This window comes from Ptychodera flava, chromosome 19 (genome assembly GCF_041260155.1).
Source record: "Ptychodera flava strain L36383 chromosome 19, AS_Pfla_20210202, whole genome shotgun sequence".
Taxonomy (NCBI): Eukaryota; Metazoa; Hemichordata; class Enteropneusta; family Ptychoderidae; genus Ptychodera; species Ptychodera flava.
Genome location: NC_091946.1, coordinates 32,278,825 through 32,294,768, shown reverse-complemented (window position 1 = coordinate 32,294,768; position 15,944 = coordinate 32,278,825). Strand labels below are relative to the sequence as shown.

Genomic DNA, 15,944 nt, shown 5'->3' with positions numbered 1-15,944 from the left:
ATTCACGCCCTCTGTCGTTCGAGGAAGAACGCATGAGCGAGCTCTTTTACAATCTTTTCAAGTTATTCTATCAATCAAGTCTCCACATTAAGGTAGCTCGCGCCTCGACAGTGAAAGACTAAACTTTTGTCCAAACTTTCCTAAAGCAAACTTTAGACAATTCCCTTTAAAACGAAGAATAAAAATCGGCAGTCACTGTGTAAGTCTGGTACTACTTACTCGAGAAAAAAATTACCTAAAATTCACAATGGCCGCCATCCCCCTGGCATTTCTTTATCTTTTGTAGAAAAATTTCCAAAATTTCACAATATTAAGCTGGTAAAAATTTGCTTTCCTCGGAGTCAATAAGCTTCGAAATGAGCCTCAACAATTGGTATGCCAAAATAATATTGTAGGATACATTAAGCAGCTCCTTTACTCAAGGACTCATTGCATTACACCAGCATGATTATCACTCATACGTGTAATTTGACGAAACCAGAAAGTTCATTTGAACTGGTCCCATTATGAATTGTACGAAATGATGCTTCTCCTAAAAAGGAAGGGAAGAAATGCAATGCTAAAACTGTCCTTAATATTGAATTTAATCTGAATTTTTACCGACACATTTCAAGAGACCTATTGACTTTCAAGATCAATCCGGGAGCGAAACTAGGAACGTCGTCCAGCTTTGACGGCGAGATCTCTTGTTCTTCTGTGCGAAAGGGGTTCCGTCTATGGAGACTTTAATGAATACATGTACCCTGTGATTCCATGGAGATCAAGTGGTTGTTACGTGATGTTGTCGTCGGTTATTTCAACTGCATTTCAATAAAAGAGGAAGTTATAATTCATCTGAACAATGAAGAAAGGCTACTATTAAATAACATAAACACTCATGACCCCTTCAACTTATTTTCTGCATGGAATAGAAGTCTTGAGTTTGATTTATTTAGCTTCCTGAACTCGTCAATCGTCTTCTCACAACAGTTTCGTTGCTGAAATTGCCATTCCCAAAATAAACAAACAGTTGAACAAATATAGTCGTGTCTCCGCGAGGTCATATATCTTCATGTATGGCTTCACTTCCCTCTAACCTTAAGAAAGTGACAAACCCTATGCAATATGTCACAGAAATAAAGTGCTCTACTTTTAAGTTTTCACGACATGTACTGTACATTTATATCCTTCATTTTATTATTAAAGTCACGTTTTCTCGTGAGCTCAAATAAAAGCAGAAATACATAGCCGCAACTGATTTGAAATTAAATATAAAACAAAGGCTCGCAAAGTATGGAGAACAATATCACTCAAAACATTTAGTCAAATTAGAGGCGACGACTCGATACGTATATATGGGTACAAGTTAAGGTAGCATGCGCCGAGAAAGTGAAAGGCAAACTTTTGTTCAAACTTTCCTTAGGAAACTTTTAACCTTTCTCTCAGCGAATAAAGTATAAAAATCAGTTGTCACCATGCAAATTTTGGTATACAGAAACAAATAACCTAACCTTTACCAATATTTGAAATTCAAAATGGCCGCCATTCCTGTGTTAAATCTATGCAGAAAAATAAAATTTTCGAAAAACCAAGAAGGTAAATAATGTACTACACCAAGAGCTTTAAAATGAGCACCCGCAAATGGCAGATCAGAAGAGATTTGTAAAAGTTTTTGAGTAGGAATATCTGTCCCCGAGGCGCATTCTACCTTACCATTCAAGGACGCTGTGCGTGCGTGGCCATAGATACATGCATGTAAGTGGTAAGTATGGGCAAAGGCATACACTGATTGCAACTATGATTCGTTTACGCAGGGAGTCGTAACCAATGAATGTTACTAGGCTGACACTCAATTATTACCTCCAGCACTACGACGAAGATATAATTACATAATGATAACGTGATGACATATCGAAATACACATTGCACGACATTTCAAAACATCCATAAAAGATAGGTTATCCTCAGTCATTTAGCCAGTAAACTTATCAAATGTAGTAAATGCAAAATGTTCGCCTGACAATTTTCACCTGAAATTAAATTTCTTTAAAAGCTACGATTCGTTTATATAGGAAGTTTTAACAAACAATAACCATATATTTGAGGTCATCTGGAGGCATTTTCGGTGACCACGAGCATTCATAACAATATAAATTCATAAGACACCAACATTACTGAAGTTCAGTTTGTGAATCTGAGGACGTTGATAATTACAACACGTGCGTAACAAGCGAAACTGCTGTGGCTAGGGGGTCAAGCTTCATTTCGATTATCTTGCTCGAAATTCACGCGAAATGTATACGCATGTACGGTTACGCTAATGACACAATGTATACGCTGTGTATACCAGTTGGATTTCGATATAGAAATTCCCGGGTTTTTTTTCTGTTGACAGCCTAAACTTCAAACAACCTATTTGAGTAATTCATCTTTTTTCAAAGGATTTCAAGTTCCAAACTTTCATTTTGAAAGTGAGTTGAGATGTCTTGAGATTAAACACAATGGATTTTCTTTATCAATTATCAACGACCTCTTAATTTGTTGCCGCGGTGTACGATCTAGTGGTCAATAATGAGCGATGAGGGACGTATGTCGTGATGGAGGTTATACACTCATTTCAATAAATCTTTAAAAATGTGCAAATGTACAGTACTCTGATATTCAAATTTTAATATTTAAGAAGATTCTGAACATTTTTTGCATAGAAAAGATTACGAAATACTTGATAAATGCGAGTGCACGATCGACGCTTGTCGATGTCATTTTATTTGACCGCCAACCTTTCAGTGACCGCTAAGATCGAAATCCGTAAAGCCTGACACAAAGAAAAGTCGGAAGCACGGAGTTACCATCGTTTATTGGTTGTTTTAAGTAGAAAAGGGGATGAAAACTTTCATATAATGCGTTCAGTCCCTTTCAGGTTAGGAAATGAAACAAGTACTTCGATTGACAGCTTGTCGATCAATGGACCTTGTTCCTCTGTGCATTCAGTTACTCACGTAACCAAAACTGCTCAAATATTCTGTTAATTTGTCGGTTGTTTTTGAAAACTCTTCAACAGATTTATTGATCAAGAGACATTTGTGATGGATATCTAAGAATTGGAGTGCAGTTCGTGTATATATTTGCAATGAACATTGAACTCTACAATAGTATAGTGAAAAATCGATTTCTATCGAAAATTAAAGAAACCGAGTCCTGCAGTTTAACTGAACAAGCTGTATACTGTGACTCGGTATGTAAGTGTAGAAAATAAGACACTGATCAACAAATAATTTAACAAAAAGAAAAAATCAGCTTAAGGTAGTGCGCGCCTCAAAAATGAAAGAGTTAGACTCTTCCTCAAGATTTCCTCAAGTTAACTTTCAACCATTCTCTCTAAAAGTCAAGAAAGAAAATCTTAGGTCATCATGCAAACTTTGTGCATAAGCTTCAAATTGAGCCCTTATGAATGGAAGGTCAAAAGGCCAAATGAATATTGAAAAAGTTTTAAAGTCCGAAAATCTTTCCCCGAGGCGCGGTCTATCTTAAGGTAAAACGTTTTTTCGTTAAAATTCAAAAATACATTAAGTTTTCTGAATGAATGGCAAATTCGAGCACATGCACATTCCTTTGGCGTGAGCGAGCAACTTTGGGTCCAACTTGAAAAAATTGCACTCGATTGTTCTCCAGCTTGAATGTGCAATATCTTTTCAGAAATCGGGTACATCGTGTTCGGGTTTCAGGATAAAGTAGTAAGCAACTGACATCATGAAGCTTAGGATGCCACATACTGCTGAAGCTATAGTTAAATCTCGAGCCAACGCAGATGAGGCCTCTGCTTTTTGTCGATTTCCAATCGTAATGGCCTTCTGTGTCTATTGATAAAATGGGGATATTAAAAAGGAATGATTAAAATCATTCAATATGGATATTTGCTTAGATAGATTGTTTTACAACACATATAATACTAGTACATGCATTAAAAGTTGTCTGGTTGCACATTTAATGACATTATCTACTTTGTCCATGTCAAAATTTCCAACGTTACTTCCGGGGCCGGTCTGTTTGTTCTTGTATTTGTTGTTCTTATATCATTCTTGTTTATAGATCTTCATGATAAAGTGACCGAATCAAATTTGATTGAAAACAAGCGTTGTTCTTACCTCTGAGGCCTCAATAATAGCGACCAATCCAATGGGAAAACAGCAACAAAGACACGTAAATACTGCAGGAATCATCCAAGTGTACGGCAGATTTTCCATCTGCTGATCGCCATACCAAATTTGAACGTGGATGTCGTTTGATTCTGGTGCAGTCTGTGGGGAGACACAAAGAAGTGAAGAGAAACTTGTATAACTTGCGACAAACATGCGATGAATGTGAATTTGGTGCGCCCTCAAGCAAGCCTAAGTGCCGACCAGTTTACAATGATGTGTTGTCCTACCATGATGATGGGAACTCAGTTTATCAGGCGAGTAAGTTTACTGAAAATATGACAATGCAAATGTTCGACATCGATACACTGATCATCGTACTGTGAAAGGCCGGTCAAATAGTGTTGTTTCGACCAGTTACATGTTTAAAGCCGTGATAAAATGTATTTTTTTTAATTCAACCATGGGAAATCCAGGCTGGTAGCGATTAATTTTAATAAACATATGAAAATTATCATCATCAAGTCAGTTTTTTTTTATGTCGTTTGTACGTGCGCTTGATATCTCAGTAGAGACTGTAAAATAAAGTAATATTTAAAGCCTAATAACCTCCGAGTCGCTCAATGATATTGCCTATTGTATGAAGGATTGGATAGGATGCCAGCATCGTTGCTTTACACCACGCACAACGTATTCCTTTACTAAAACCTAGTCTACCATAAATCTCAACCTTCCTAATCCTTATTAGACCAGTCCTCAATTTTCCCCATCCTCACATGAATTAAAATAAAGAACACTGAAAATTCATTTCACATTGTACTAGACTGCACCGTTGTATACGTCGCGTTCTCAACATTTTCACTAAGATAGGGGACAGCCCCTCTGCCGCTCCCCCAGCCTCTCGCGTGTTCTCCCCCACGTACTTTTAAATTCTGTCCTGTCAGATATCCTAGAATACCTATACAAATTAAACAATACAATATGGTTGGATACTGGATGTAGCGTCAACTTTTCTACCTGTATTTTGTTGTCACTTTCAACCGTCATGAGATAATCGATGATAATTTAACAGGGTACATTAGGCTTTGAAAGGTCTTAATCTTTACGGCCCTGTGCACGCATGGCGCATGCCTATGAAGCAATCTCGACATGACAAACATGTCTCTACAAAAAAAATAATTGTCGAAATGTCCTCTATTAATTCGACCTGAACATGACTTGGTTGGAGTTTCTTTTAATTCGACTATTTGAATTTCAAGCAAACGAAAGCAAGTGTAGGTAGTCCGATCCAAATAAGTCGCCGCGCGCTCAAAATTTTGCCAGGTGCATTAAAGCATAGCTTTGATAAAACATCCGGTAAATTACAAAAACCCAGTTGCACACTTGTGTAAAAACATCATATCAAGGTAAGAGCGACGTTGCTCCCAAGTCGTTAAGTTAAACATAGTACAGAGAGCTTCATACTGGTCAGCATGATATGAAATATGAGTTTTGAAACAAATATTTTATGCATTTACGTTGAACATTTTCAAGTAATTCCATATATGAGTTTCGCCAAGGGTTCCAGACAATAGAATATACTCAAGACAGCGCCTTACAAGAGAAGTTTAAAGAGAATTAAAAAATTCAACCTGAGTAAAATTTAGAGAGTTTCGTTTTATAAATCCCAACAGAAAAGATTTATTTACAGTAAAAGAAATATGATCTGAAAAACTTAAGTTTGAGGTTAAAAGAACTCCCAAATCTTTAACTTTTTGCTGTCTATTAAGAATTGTTTCTAAAATACAATAGTCAAAATCAATTAAAACCCTCTCGATGGTAAAAGAGATCACAGAACACTATTCGAAATTTAAATCGAGTTTCCAACATCGACACCAAATGGCTACTCTTTTAACATCTTCTAGAAGTTTTAAACAGTCTGAAATAATTTTGATAGGTCTAAAGATTTTAGCATCTTCTGCATATGAGATATATTGTGAATCTATACAAACATCTGGTAAATCGGTTACATAAATACTGAATAACAATGGGCCAAGTAGTGACCCCTTGGGAACACCCGATGATAGTGGGTCCCACTGAGAAAAGCGATTGCAATAACTACTCTTTTTGCCGGTTACTTAAATATGATTTTAACAACTGTAGAACTTGACCAGAAAAACCATAACGTTCTTGTTTATAAACTAACAGTCTATGATTAACAGAGTCAAAAGCCTTAAAGAAGTCAGTGTAGATGCTATCAACTTGTACTTTTCTGTCAAAACAGTTTGCAAGAAAATCAACATAGGTTACAAGATTGGTCTGAGTAGAGCGAGTCTTAATGTGGACATGCTGTGATATATGGTTAAATATATGGTTAAATATATCATCAAAGATCACTTTCTCAAATGTTTTATTTATTAATGAGAGAAGTGACACTGGTCTATAGTTTGTGACATCACATTTACTACCACTTTTGAAAATTGGTACAACATTTGCTTGCTTAAACCGGCTTTGAAATGTTGCTTTTCTCAATTGATTTGTTAAATAAAACAACCAGTGGGTAAGCAAGTTGATTTTCACAACGCTTTAATAAAATGCCTGAAACGTTATCTGGACTCGGGCTTTGTTAGGATCCAATGTATTGAGATGTTTGAGAATGATGTCTCCAGAAATAAGTACATTGCATAAGGCATTGCTTATGACATCATTAAAAGGTGGAACGGCTGTGGTTTGGTCGTCTTTTTTGAAAACGGACTGGAAGAAATCGTTAAATAAATCTGCAACTTCTTTCGATTTAGAGGCAAACTGATTGTTATAGCGCACTGAGTTTGGGACAGATTTTGATTTACATCTTGATTTTACATGTCCCCAGAAACGTTTAATATTGTTTTGAATGTCATATTCAACATTTTAATCATACTCTTTGTATTTAATTCTACTTCTACTTGCTCATTTAAATTCTGCTCGAGCTTCAGAAAATTCACAATAAGTAGCAGTACCCCATTTATAATTACGATAAGCAGATTCCTTCTCCCGAGCGAACAACTAAGATCACTGTCATACCAAGGAGGGAATTTCCGTTTGCCTGCATTGACTTTTTGGATGCAGTCATTGATCGCGGAAAACAAAAGATCATAAAGCAGGTCAATGCACTCATCAAAATCTTGTTTTGTCTTCTAGGATACACCAGGGTATACAAGCCAGTGTTTGATTTCAATGATTAAAATCAGCATTCCTATAATTATAGATTACTCTGTCAGATTTGAGGGGAGCACTGCTGCAACATGTGGCAGACAGTTCACACACTATTGCCTTATAAATTGAGTTAACCTTGGGTCAACACAATGTACTTCTATATTGTTGATGTTACAAAATACAAGATCTAGAAAGTTGTTGTTACAGGTTCTGTCTTTAACACACTTATAAAGTGCATGTTCAAAATAAAGCAATTTAAAAACATAATCTGACCTGTTCGATGACCATATTATAGGTTCAATTATGTTATCTTCTGACACAGACCATTCAATATCAAGGAAATTAAAATCTCCATAGATAAGGACAATGTCAATCGGTCGTTTGGATTTGTTGACTATTCTAATGATTATAGCTGTGTTTGGTGAATCACTTGGATGGTAAATACTTCATATGTATATAGTCTGTCTTGGCAGTTTGATTTCCATCTAAATAATTTCAGCTGATGTTTCAAATTCAGTACAGCGACGAGATGTAAGAATTGATTTCACCACGACCAATACACCTCCACCATCTAGTTTCAGTGAAGGAGACTAGATTCTGTCCCTTCGGTAGATAGAGTATGTGTCGACATCAAGCAGCTTGCCGTCATAAATGTTTGGATTAATTCATGTTTCAGTAAGGAGTAAAATGTCAAACGTAGCATCTGAGAAACTTGCATAAAAGTCTTAAAGCTTAGTTCTAAGTCCCTGGGTATTTTGATAAAAATACTGAGCGGTTTCCTCACATCTGTTGAAGAAGTATTGGGACGACGGTGATTTTATTCTGAATTTGGACCTGGGTATGGGATGAACTTCCCTATCACTCAATAATAAATTGAAGGTAGCCGTATGATTGCTGTAGTAGCAAACGCGAGCTCCATACTTCACTCTCTTACTGCCACAAGGATAAACATCTGGCTTGAAAAGTCTATGTACCGTGTACTTAGACTTCTGCTCAAGGTTTCCATAAGTAAACTTTCAACCACACGGTCTTTAATATCAAAAATGATAATTCGGGGTCATCGTGCAAACTTTGTGCATAAACTTTAAAATGAACCATAACAAGTGTTAGGCCAAAGAATATTTTAAAAGTTTAAGAGTCCGAAAATCTGTCTCCAAAGTTCTTTCTATCTCCAGATAAAAAAACATCATTTCGTTAAAATTCAAAGAAAATATATTTAGTTTTCTGATTGAATTGCCTCGTCATATTCAAGCACATGCACACCGAGCTGTGTGAGCATATTTGGGTCTATTTTGGAAAAATCTTACTCGATTCTTCCAAGCTTGAATGAGGAATACCTTTTCAATATTCGAGCACATCATGTTCGGGTTCCAAAAGAACGAAATAAAGCAGCTAACTGAGCGATGTAGATGCCCCTACTACGGAAGCTATCGTTAAGTCTCGAGCCAACACAGATGAGGCCTCCGCTTGTTGTCGATTTCCAGCCTTAATGCCGTCACGAGCCTATTGATAAATTGGTATATTGAAATGGGAAATATTTGAATACATTAAATAGGGATTTTGGCACCGATATTGGCTTGGATAGATAGATTGTTTTACAAGTCATATAATACCAGTACATAAATTGAAGTCATCTGGTTCCACGTTTAGTGTACAATATCTACGTGCTCCGCTTGTTGTCGATTTCCAGCCTTAATGCCGTCACGAGCCTATTGATAAATTGGTATATTGAAATGGGAAATATTTGAATACATTAAATAGGGATTTTGGCACCGATATTGGCTTGGATAGATAGATTGTTTTACAAGTCATATAATACCAGTACATAAATTGAAGTCATCTGGTTCCACGTTTAGTGTACAATATCTACTGTGCTCATATAAGATTTTATAACATTACCCCGAAGGCAAGTATTTTTGTGGTTAATTTTTTTTGTTCTTATATCATTCTTGTTTCTTGATCTTTATGATAAAAAGTGACCGAATCAAACTTAATTGAAAACAAGTATTGTTATTACCTCTAAGGCTTTAATAATTGCGAGAAGCCCAAAGGGCAAACAGAACAGACACGCCAGTACTGCAGGAATCAGCCAAGTGTACGGCGGATTTTCCATCTGCTGATGGCCATACCTAAAATGAACGTGGATGTCGTTTGGCTGTGGCGCGGTCTGCGGGAAGATATTCATAAGAAGACGACAGAATTAATCTTATCATTTGCGACAAACACGAATGTTGAATTTGGTGCACCCTCAAGAGAGTGCCACTGACCAGTTTACTTGTGATGTGTTGTCCTACTATAATGATGTGAAGTCAGTTTATCAGATGAATAAGTCGACTGAAGATATGACAAGGCAAACTTTCGACATCGAGACACTGATCATTGTACTTTGAAAGGTCGGTCAAACAATTTAAGTTTTTACAAGTTGCATGTTCAAAGTTGTTATAAAACGTATTTTATTCAACTACACAGAATCCAGTCTGTTGATTATTAATTTAAATGAAAACGTGAAAATCATCATCACCATCATCATCATCATCATCATCATCATCATCATCATCATCGTCACCATGCAGCAAAATTCAAACCAATGTTCGCCAACCCTTACGTAAAGTACTCCCTGTATACACACAAGGAATGCAACTTGCTCCTTGCTCTGATCCGTGTAAATCATCCTTACTCGCCTACAAAGTCACCAAATCAACATCTAAATGGCGAAATGTTGGCCTTTGCCAAGCTGTCATTTATCATATCATCGCACTGTGTTCCAGGCTTTACCTGGCAACATTTGCAAAACCAGAACATTGGTAGTTTTCTGCGATGGATTTTGCCATTGCACGTGGTATTATGCTTTGCCACCTCCTGTGAGTACCAACGTGGGCGCTAGCGCGATAAAGCCTTCGTGCCAGCCGATGGACAGCGCAAGACAATGACTGACAAGTTCTAGTGACCGAATACGTATTTTTATGTCTGATGGCAAAGACGGTATCAAAATTTCAACTTGGCTACCAGAACGCGAGAGGAACTAATTTGGGAAAATTGGATCTTCATATTTTTCTCAAAAAGGTTAGGTGCCCTATCGTTGAATGTTGCAATATAACAAATTACTAATAAAAACAATTGTGTAACGTAAAAAGAAAAGCAGATGAGGTTAGATTTGTAGATGAGATCGACATCGCTTCACCATCCAATTATCCCAAACTAGATCCAATCGTATTTTAGGTTTATGAATGAAAGTAGGCCAGTAAATCATTTGCATATCTCAAGGGTGATGGGAAGTTTTACTCATCTGGGAAAATAAAAACCCAGATCGTGGCAATACTTTTGCAATCTTCTACAATAATGCTGATTTATCCAAAGTAAACTAAAAGTAAGAGGACTCACTGTTCATGTGATAAACATATTAACCCATGGAATTTGTTTTGTTTGACGTCATAGTATACTCGTGTGTTTTTCGCGGTGTGGCATTACTTCACGTCTGGTGGCTCGAACTTTGTACGGCTCCGCTAAAAACAATCGTTGCGGCGTTCGTGTTGAAACTGTCACTACCGCGAACGAACAATCGAATTATACCACTGTAGAATCTCACAGAGCGAAGGGTAGAGAAATTTGCAAAGGTATAGGACAGTCATGGATGGCCTCACTGTGAAGCTGTAATTGATCGGAGAGAAACGAATCATGACTCTGCGGAAGGCATTACGAAAGAAGAAACAGTCTTTTCAGTGTCCACAAGCAAGGTGTACTTTACTAGTACTTTTCAATTTTTATTATTATTATTAATCTTTATTTCAGGCCATGAATGCCCATAATATAAAATAAATAGATGCAAAAATATACAGAAGTTAAAAAAGAGCAAAAAACTTAATAAAGAACCTTTCTACAATGTTTCCAAAAAGCTGAATGAAAATACGAATCAGACTCTACACAGGTACGGATAACTGGGTTTTCACTCACGGACAGACGCTTGCAAAATGCGAACAGCAGTCTGCGGTGAAGGGAAGCAAAATTAAAGATGTTCTTGGTCACAAAATTGTGACTAATACTGACGTCACGCTTCAGATCAAAAATCAACCTCAAGGCATTATTATAAGCTATCCTCAGTTTTGACATTATTTTAGCACTAAAATTACACCACACGTTCAAACAATAAACACTATACAAAAAACTTTTAAAAAGGACACATTTTACTTCTGAGAGCACTGGCCAAAGTTACGAACAATAAAATTGGCTCTCGCATAAAAAACTACGAAGCTGTCTTTGCATATCTGCATCGTCCATCCCAGTGGAGGACATAATGTAGCCAAGATATTTCTTCGAACTTACAAATTTAAGAGAATTACCATACAAATATACATGAGGAATCCTATCCTGCTTCCAAGATTTCGGAAAAATAGCCATACACTCAGTTTTCTCAGTATGAAAGAGAATATCATGCTCGTTACCATAGTGTTCACAAATGTTGATCAATTTTCGTAAAGCTTTCACAGATGGACAAATCAAGGCCAGATCGTCAGCATAAAATAAGTGATTCATAATATGATTCGCTAAATAACATCCTACGCCAGCAGACTGTAGCTTACTACTTAACTGGTCTACATAAATAGCAAAAAGTTTTGGTGAAAGAATACTTCCTTGTCGTACGCCATTAGAAACTTGAAAAGGATTAGAATCAGCTGATGCCCAGTGGACGAAAAACAGCTGATTACTATACCAGTACTGCAAAATACGAATAATAAACAATGGAATGTTGCGATTGATCAATTTTCTAAACAAAGTCCAGTGGTTGACCCTGTCAAATGCTTTCGTGGCATCCATGAAACACAGAAAAACTGGCGAATTTTGCCTTTTATAAAAATCAACAATTTCCTTAAGCACAAAGATACACATGTCAGTAGAATGTTTGCTTTTAAAGCCGAATTGAAGAGCACTAGTTTCTATAAATGAATCAATCCTGTGTAAGATACATAATTCCAAAGTCTTCGAAATAGCTGTTACAATTGCAATGGGCCTATAGTTGTCAACGGATGTAAGATCTTTTGACTTATCTTGCACAATAGGGCATATCGTAGCATACATAAATGTGTCGGGTAAATAACCATGTATAAAGAAACTGGTAAAACACAAACTCAATAGAATGTATAAAATTGAGCTAGCATAAATCAAATGCTCTGCGGCAATGCCGTCTTTACACTTGCTTTTCCCTTTTCAAGCATTTTAACACAGCGAGTAATTTCGTCTGCAGTAACCACTATATCTTTGTGAAAATCAATTTCTTTCAATAACGACAACACAAAATGCTTGTAATTGCAGTTTGAAACTGAGTTAAGCAGCTTCTCATAGTGATTTTTCCACATGTCAGCAATGTTGTCGTGCCCTCAGCAACCACCTACGTTAGTTGGAAGGGGACAGCTCCGAGTGGCGGTAACAGATTTCCAAAATTTGCGCGAACCTCCCTGCGTCAAATTGTTAGCTAATGCATCCGCCTTAGCTTGAACTTCATCCCTTTTACATGCCCTGAGTACAGACTTAAACTTAGCACGAGTTTTACGCATTAGGTCAAACAGCGGACCAGTTCTTGGCCTACCTTTAGCGGTCCATAATTTAAACGCATCGCGAGCGGCGTTATGAAAGTTACGCGAATGCTCATTCCACCCTGGAACTATGTTGAAACCCGTAGTAGTAATATTATTGTGAGCTGCTGTAGTGAGACCAGTAACAATATTTGAGTACAGAGAGTGCAAACCGTCAATATGGTCGATATTCTTACAATTACAGTCACGACACTTTAAAGCATCTACTAGCATATCTATAACACGAAGTAACCGATCTGAAATGTGCTTGTAAGTGGACAAATTCTGTGGAGTCGCTTTGCTCCAATTTAATTCTTCTTAACATTGTTGTTATCAAGACAAAGAGGATCAGTATGAACAAGATCTACAATGTCAATATTAACGGAAAGCGGAAAATGATCCGAGGAAATATAGTCGTACAGAATGCGAATACTAGAAACAGCCTTGTGCACTGCATGGGTACTCAAGATATGGTCTAACCAACAAGTACTACCATGAGCTTCACTAATGAAAGTAAAATTATCACTGCTTCTACCCAGCTTTTCGACATCAGAAACATGCAAATTATTATCAATACAGAAGTCAAAAAGCTCATTTGCAAATAAAGTGCCTGGGTTTGCATTAAATCGCCTAAAATAATCACATTTGCAGTATCAATTTCACAGACAATGTCATTGATTTTCGCCAGATAATGCATATAACTGTCAAAATTGTCATTCGAACAAGTGGGAAGATAAGCACATAAGACAAAAAGTTTCCCTGAGGAAGTTAATATCTCAGCGCCTAAGAGCCTTGTGTCATCTACAAATTTGATATTGACGAATTTACCAATGGACTTACGCCACATGATAGCAACCCCACCAAATGGACGCCCAATACGAATTCCACATGTATCATCGATGGCAGTAACACCGACGGCATCGAATTCCTCATGAATATTGAAAGCATTGGAAGCTCTGCTTTGGTCAGCCAATGTTCTTGAACAAGAATAATATCAGTAGGTTGCCAGACGCCGTCACCGAGTGCCAGCCGGTCTCATTTATTCCACAAAAACAAAAAACTGTCGAGCATTACAGACAGAAAAGTACTTTCTGGGGAAAAAAAATACATAACAGTACAACGCCCCTTTTCCAGCGCATAAGACCGCCCAGGAAAAACCAGACAAAAAAACAAACGTATATTTGAAAAAATCCTGGAAACCTGTACCCGACGCAATGTCAAATGCGCTTAGGGGAGGATTCGGGTGTCATCCTTACTTGTCGACATTAAATGCAAACTCAAAATATTTTTAAAATTTCATAACTCTGCATCATCAATAACACCTAATATTGAAAGTGGCTGCACAAGCAGTGAGTGCTGGCCTAGAATGGTCAGCCTAAACACCTGGCTTACGTTAAATACCCCTAAACACGTGACCAACAGGCGCCTCTGATTGGCTGTCACTACGACGTTCAGACAAGCATTTCCCGCTATACAACGAACCGCGGGAAATTTTATGTCTTAACTACGTTCGCCCGCTCACACTGCGTACACACAAACACACAAAAACCCATATTAATGGTAGGTTGCCAGACGCCGTCACATAGAAAAACTAAAGAACGGGAAGGGAAACGCCCCCCCCCCCCAATAAAATTGCTACAAGCCTAACTTTTTGGTCACCTGAAGCCGATGAGCAAGAGAATCAACAACGTAACCATCTTTGGCCGTGTCGGACTTCCAACGACCATGACGCTTCCAGCATCTATCACCAACGTCAGCATTGGCCGCCGCTGTGGCACCCCCTGCCCTCAATGAATGCAAACCCAGGCGCCGGTCAAGACCGCAAACTTCCTGCAAACGACCAACAATGGTTTCCCGAGCCCGTGTATAGCTCAGTTTTTTGTTTTGCCGAATTAACCCCCTACCAGACTTGCAATGAACAATGGGCTTAAAAAGAAAATCAGTACTTAAAAAATCAATTGCAGCAGCAGACGCATACCTTTGTAACATAGCGTGAGGGCAAGCAACGGAAGAAATCTTAGCAATAACTACACTATCACCCTGACGGTACTGGTCAGTTTTGCTATGCAAAATACACATCGAATTCGACTGTAATGTCGCAACAACGTAAATTGCTTGCTTCATCAAAACGCAAAAAAAAAAACAGAAAAACACAACAAAATCATATACAAATCACGTAAAACTAAAACGTCTGTACTGTTCTTATATTTCTCGCAAAGGGCACGGACTTCCGACACTGTGACTGGGATGTAATTATCATTGAAGTTCCTTGCCGGGGCGATAATAGCCACAAAAGGTATGACATCGTGGTCTCAGCCTAATTATTAACATTTTGGATTGAATACGAGACACAGCGAGCTTCCAAAGTCATTAAATTAGGAAAACTCACAGACTGGTAGCTCCAAACTCTTTACCTGGTTAATGGGTATCAGAGCAATGTAAGATGGCTGTTGTTGTTCCACAGGCTGACCACCTTCTAACAAAGGCTCTGTTGGTGATAAAAAACAACACAAAACTGATTTCTACCTGCTACATAATATGATCGGGCAAGCATTTGCGTAATGCAGTTGGCGCGTTTAATCATCGTATTGTTAGATTGAATAAGGAAGTTTAATACAGTTGTCCCGGTTCCAGGGTGCGTTGAACGAAGTAATTATTTTGGCTCCGAAAAACGGCTTCAAGAAACAACTAAAGAGAGAAGAATATTTCTGCCACCTTAGTAGCCATGTGCGTTTTAAATCATAGGCTTGCTTACCTTTGTTACCTGGGTAACAGGTTTCAGAGGACTGTAGGGTGGCTGACATGTTGAAATCAAACTGTTCAGAATCTAAACCAAAGGCATCCGGCTTCTTCGGCTTCCCTTTTCTTTGTGCTTACAGTATAGTCTTTATTGAGCAAAACTGATGACGTGACGTGGCATGACGTGTGGTCTTTTATTTGGACAAAAAGAAGAAGTATTTCATCAAAAACAGCCTCCTTTCCCCTACTCCACTGTGAACTCACCGCGTCATGAGTTCCCTCTTGAATATAAAAGTTTCCGATCGCCCCTTCCCCTCTGTAGACAACTTTCTATCGTCCTGTCAATGCA

At 37.8% G+C, this 15,944-nt stretch overlaps 1 protein-coding gene across 1 annotated transcript; it reads right to left on the bottom strand.

Annotated features, from left to right (window-relative positions):
• On the bottom strand, positions 1-15,766 carry LOC139119301 (transmembrane protein 91-like). Its single transcript, XM_070683049.1, has 4 exons — positions 15,612-15,766; positions 15,271-15,344; positions 4,125-4,277; positions 1-3,836 (listed from the first exon to the last, which is right to left on the bottom strand). Exons 1-4 carry the CDS (start codon positions 15,658-15,660, stop codon positions 3,672-3,674), a joined length of 441 nt encoding a protein of 146 aa, XP_070539150.1. The 5' UTR covers positions 15,661-15,766; the 3' UTR covers positions 1-3,671.
• Positions 15,767-15,944: the final 178 nt, after the last annotated feature.

Bases quoted from the DNA above. Each gene is read 5' to 3' on its own strand.
- LOC139119301 (XM_070683049.1), bottom strand. From the start codon at position 15,660: ATGTCAGCCACCCTACAGTCCTCTGAAACCTGTTACCCAGGTAACAAA. The intron at 4,278-15,270 runs GTAAAGAGTTTG...GTCTCCCCACAG, and splicing joins CTCTGATACCCATTAACCAG to ACTGCACCAGAATCAAACGA. The intron at 3,837-4,124 runs GTAAGAACAACG...TTTTATCAATAG, and splicing joins CTATTATTGAGGCCTCAGAG to ACACAGAAGGCCATTACGAT.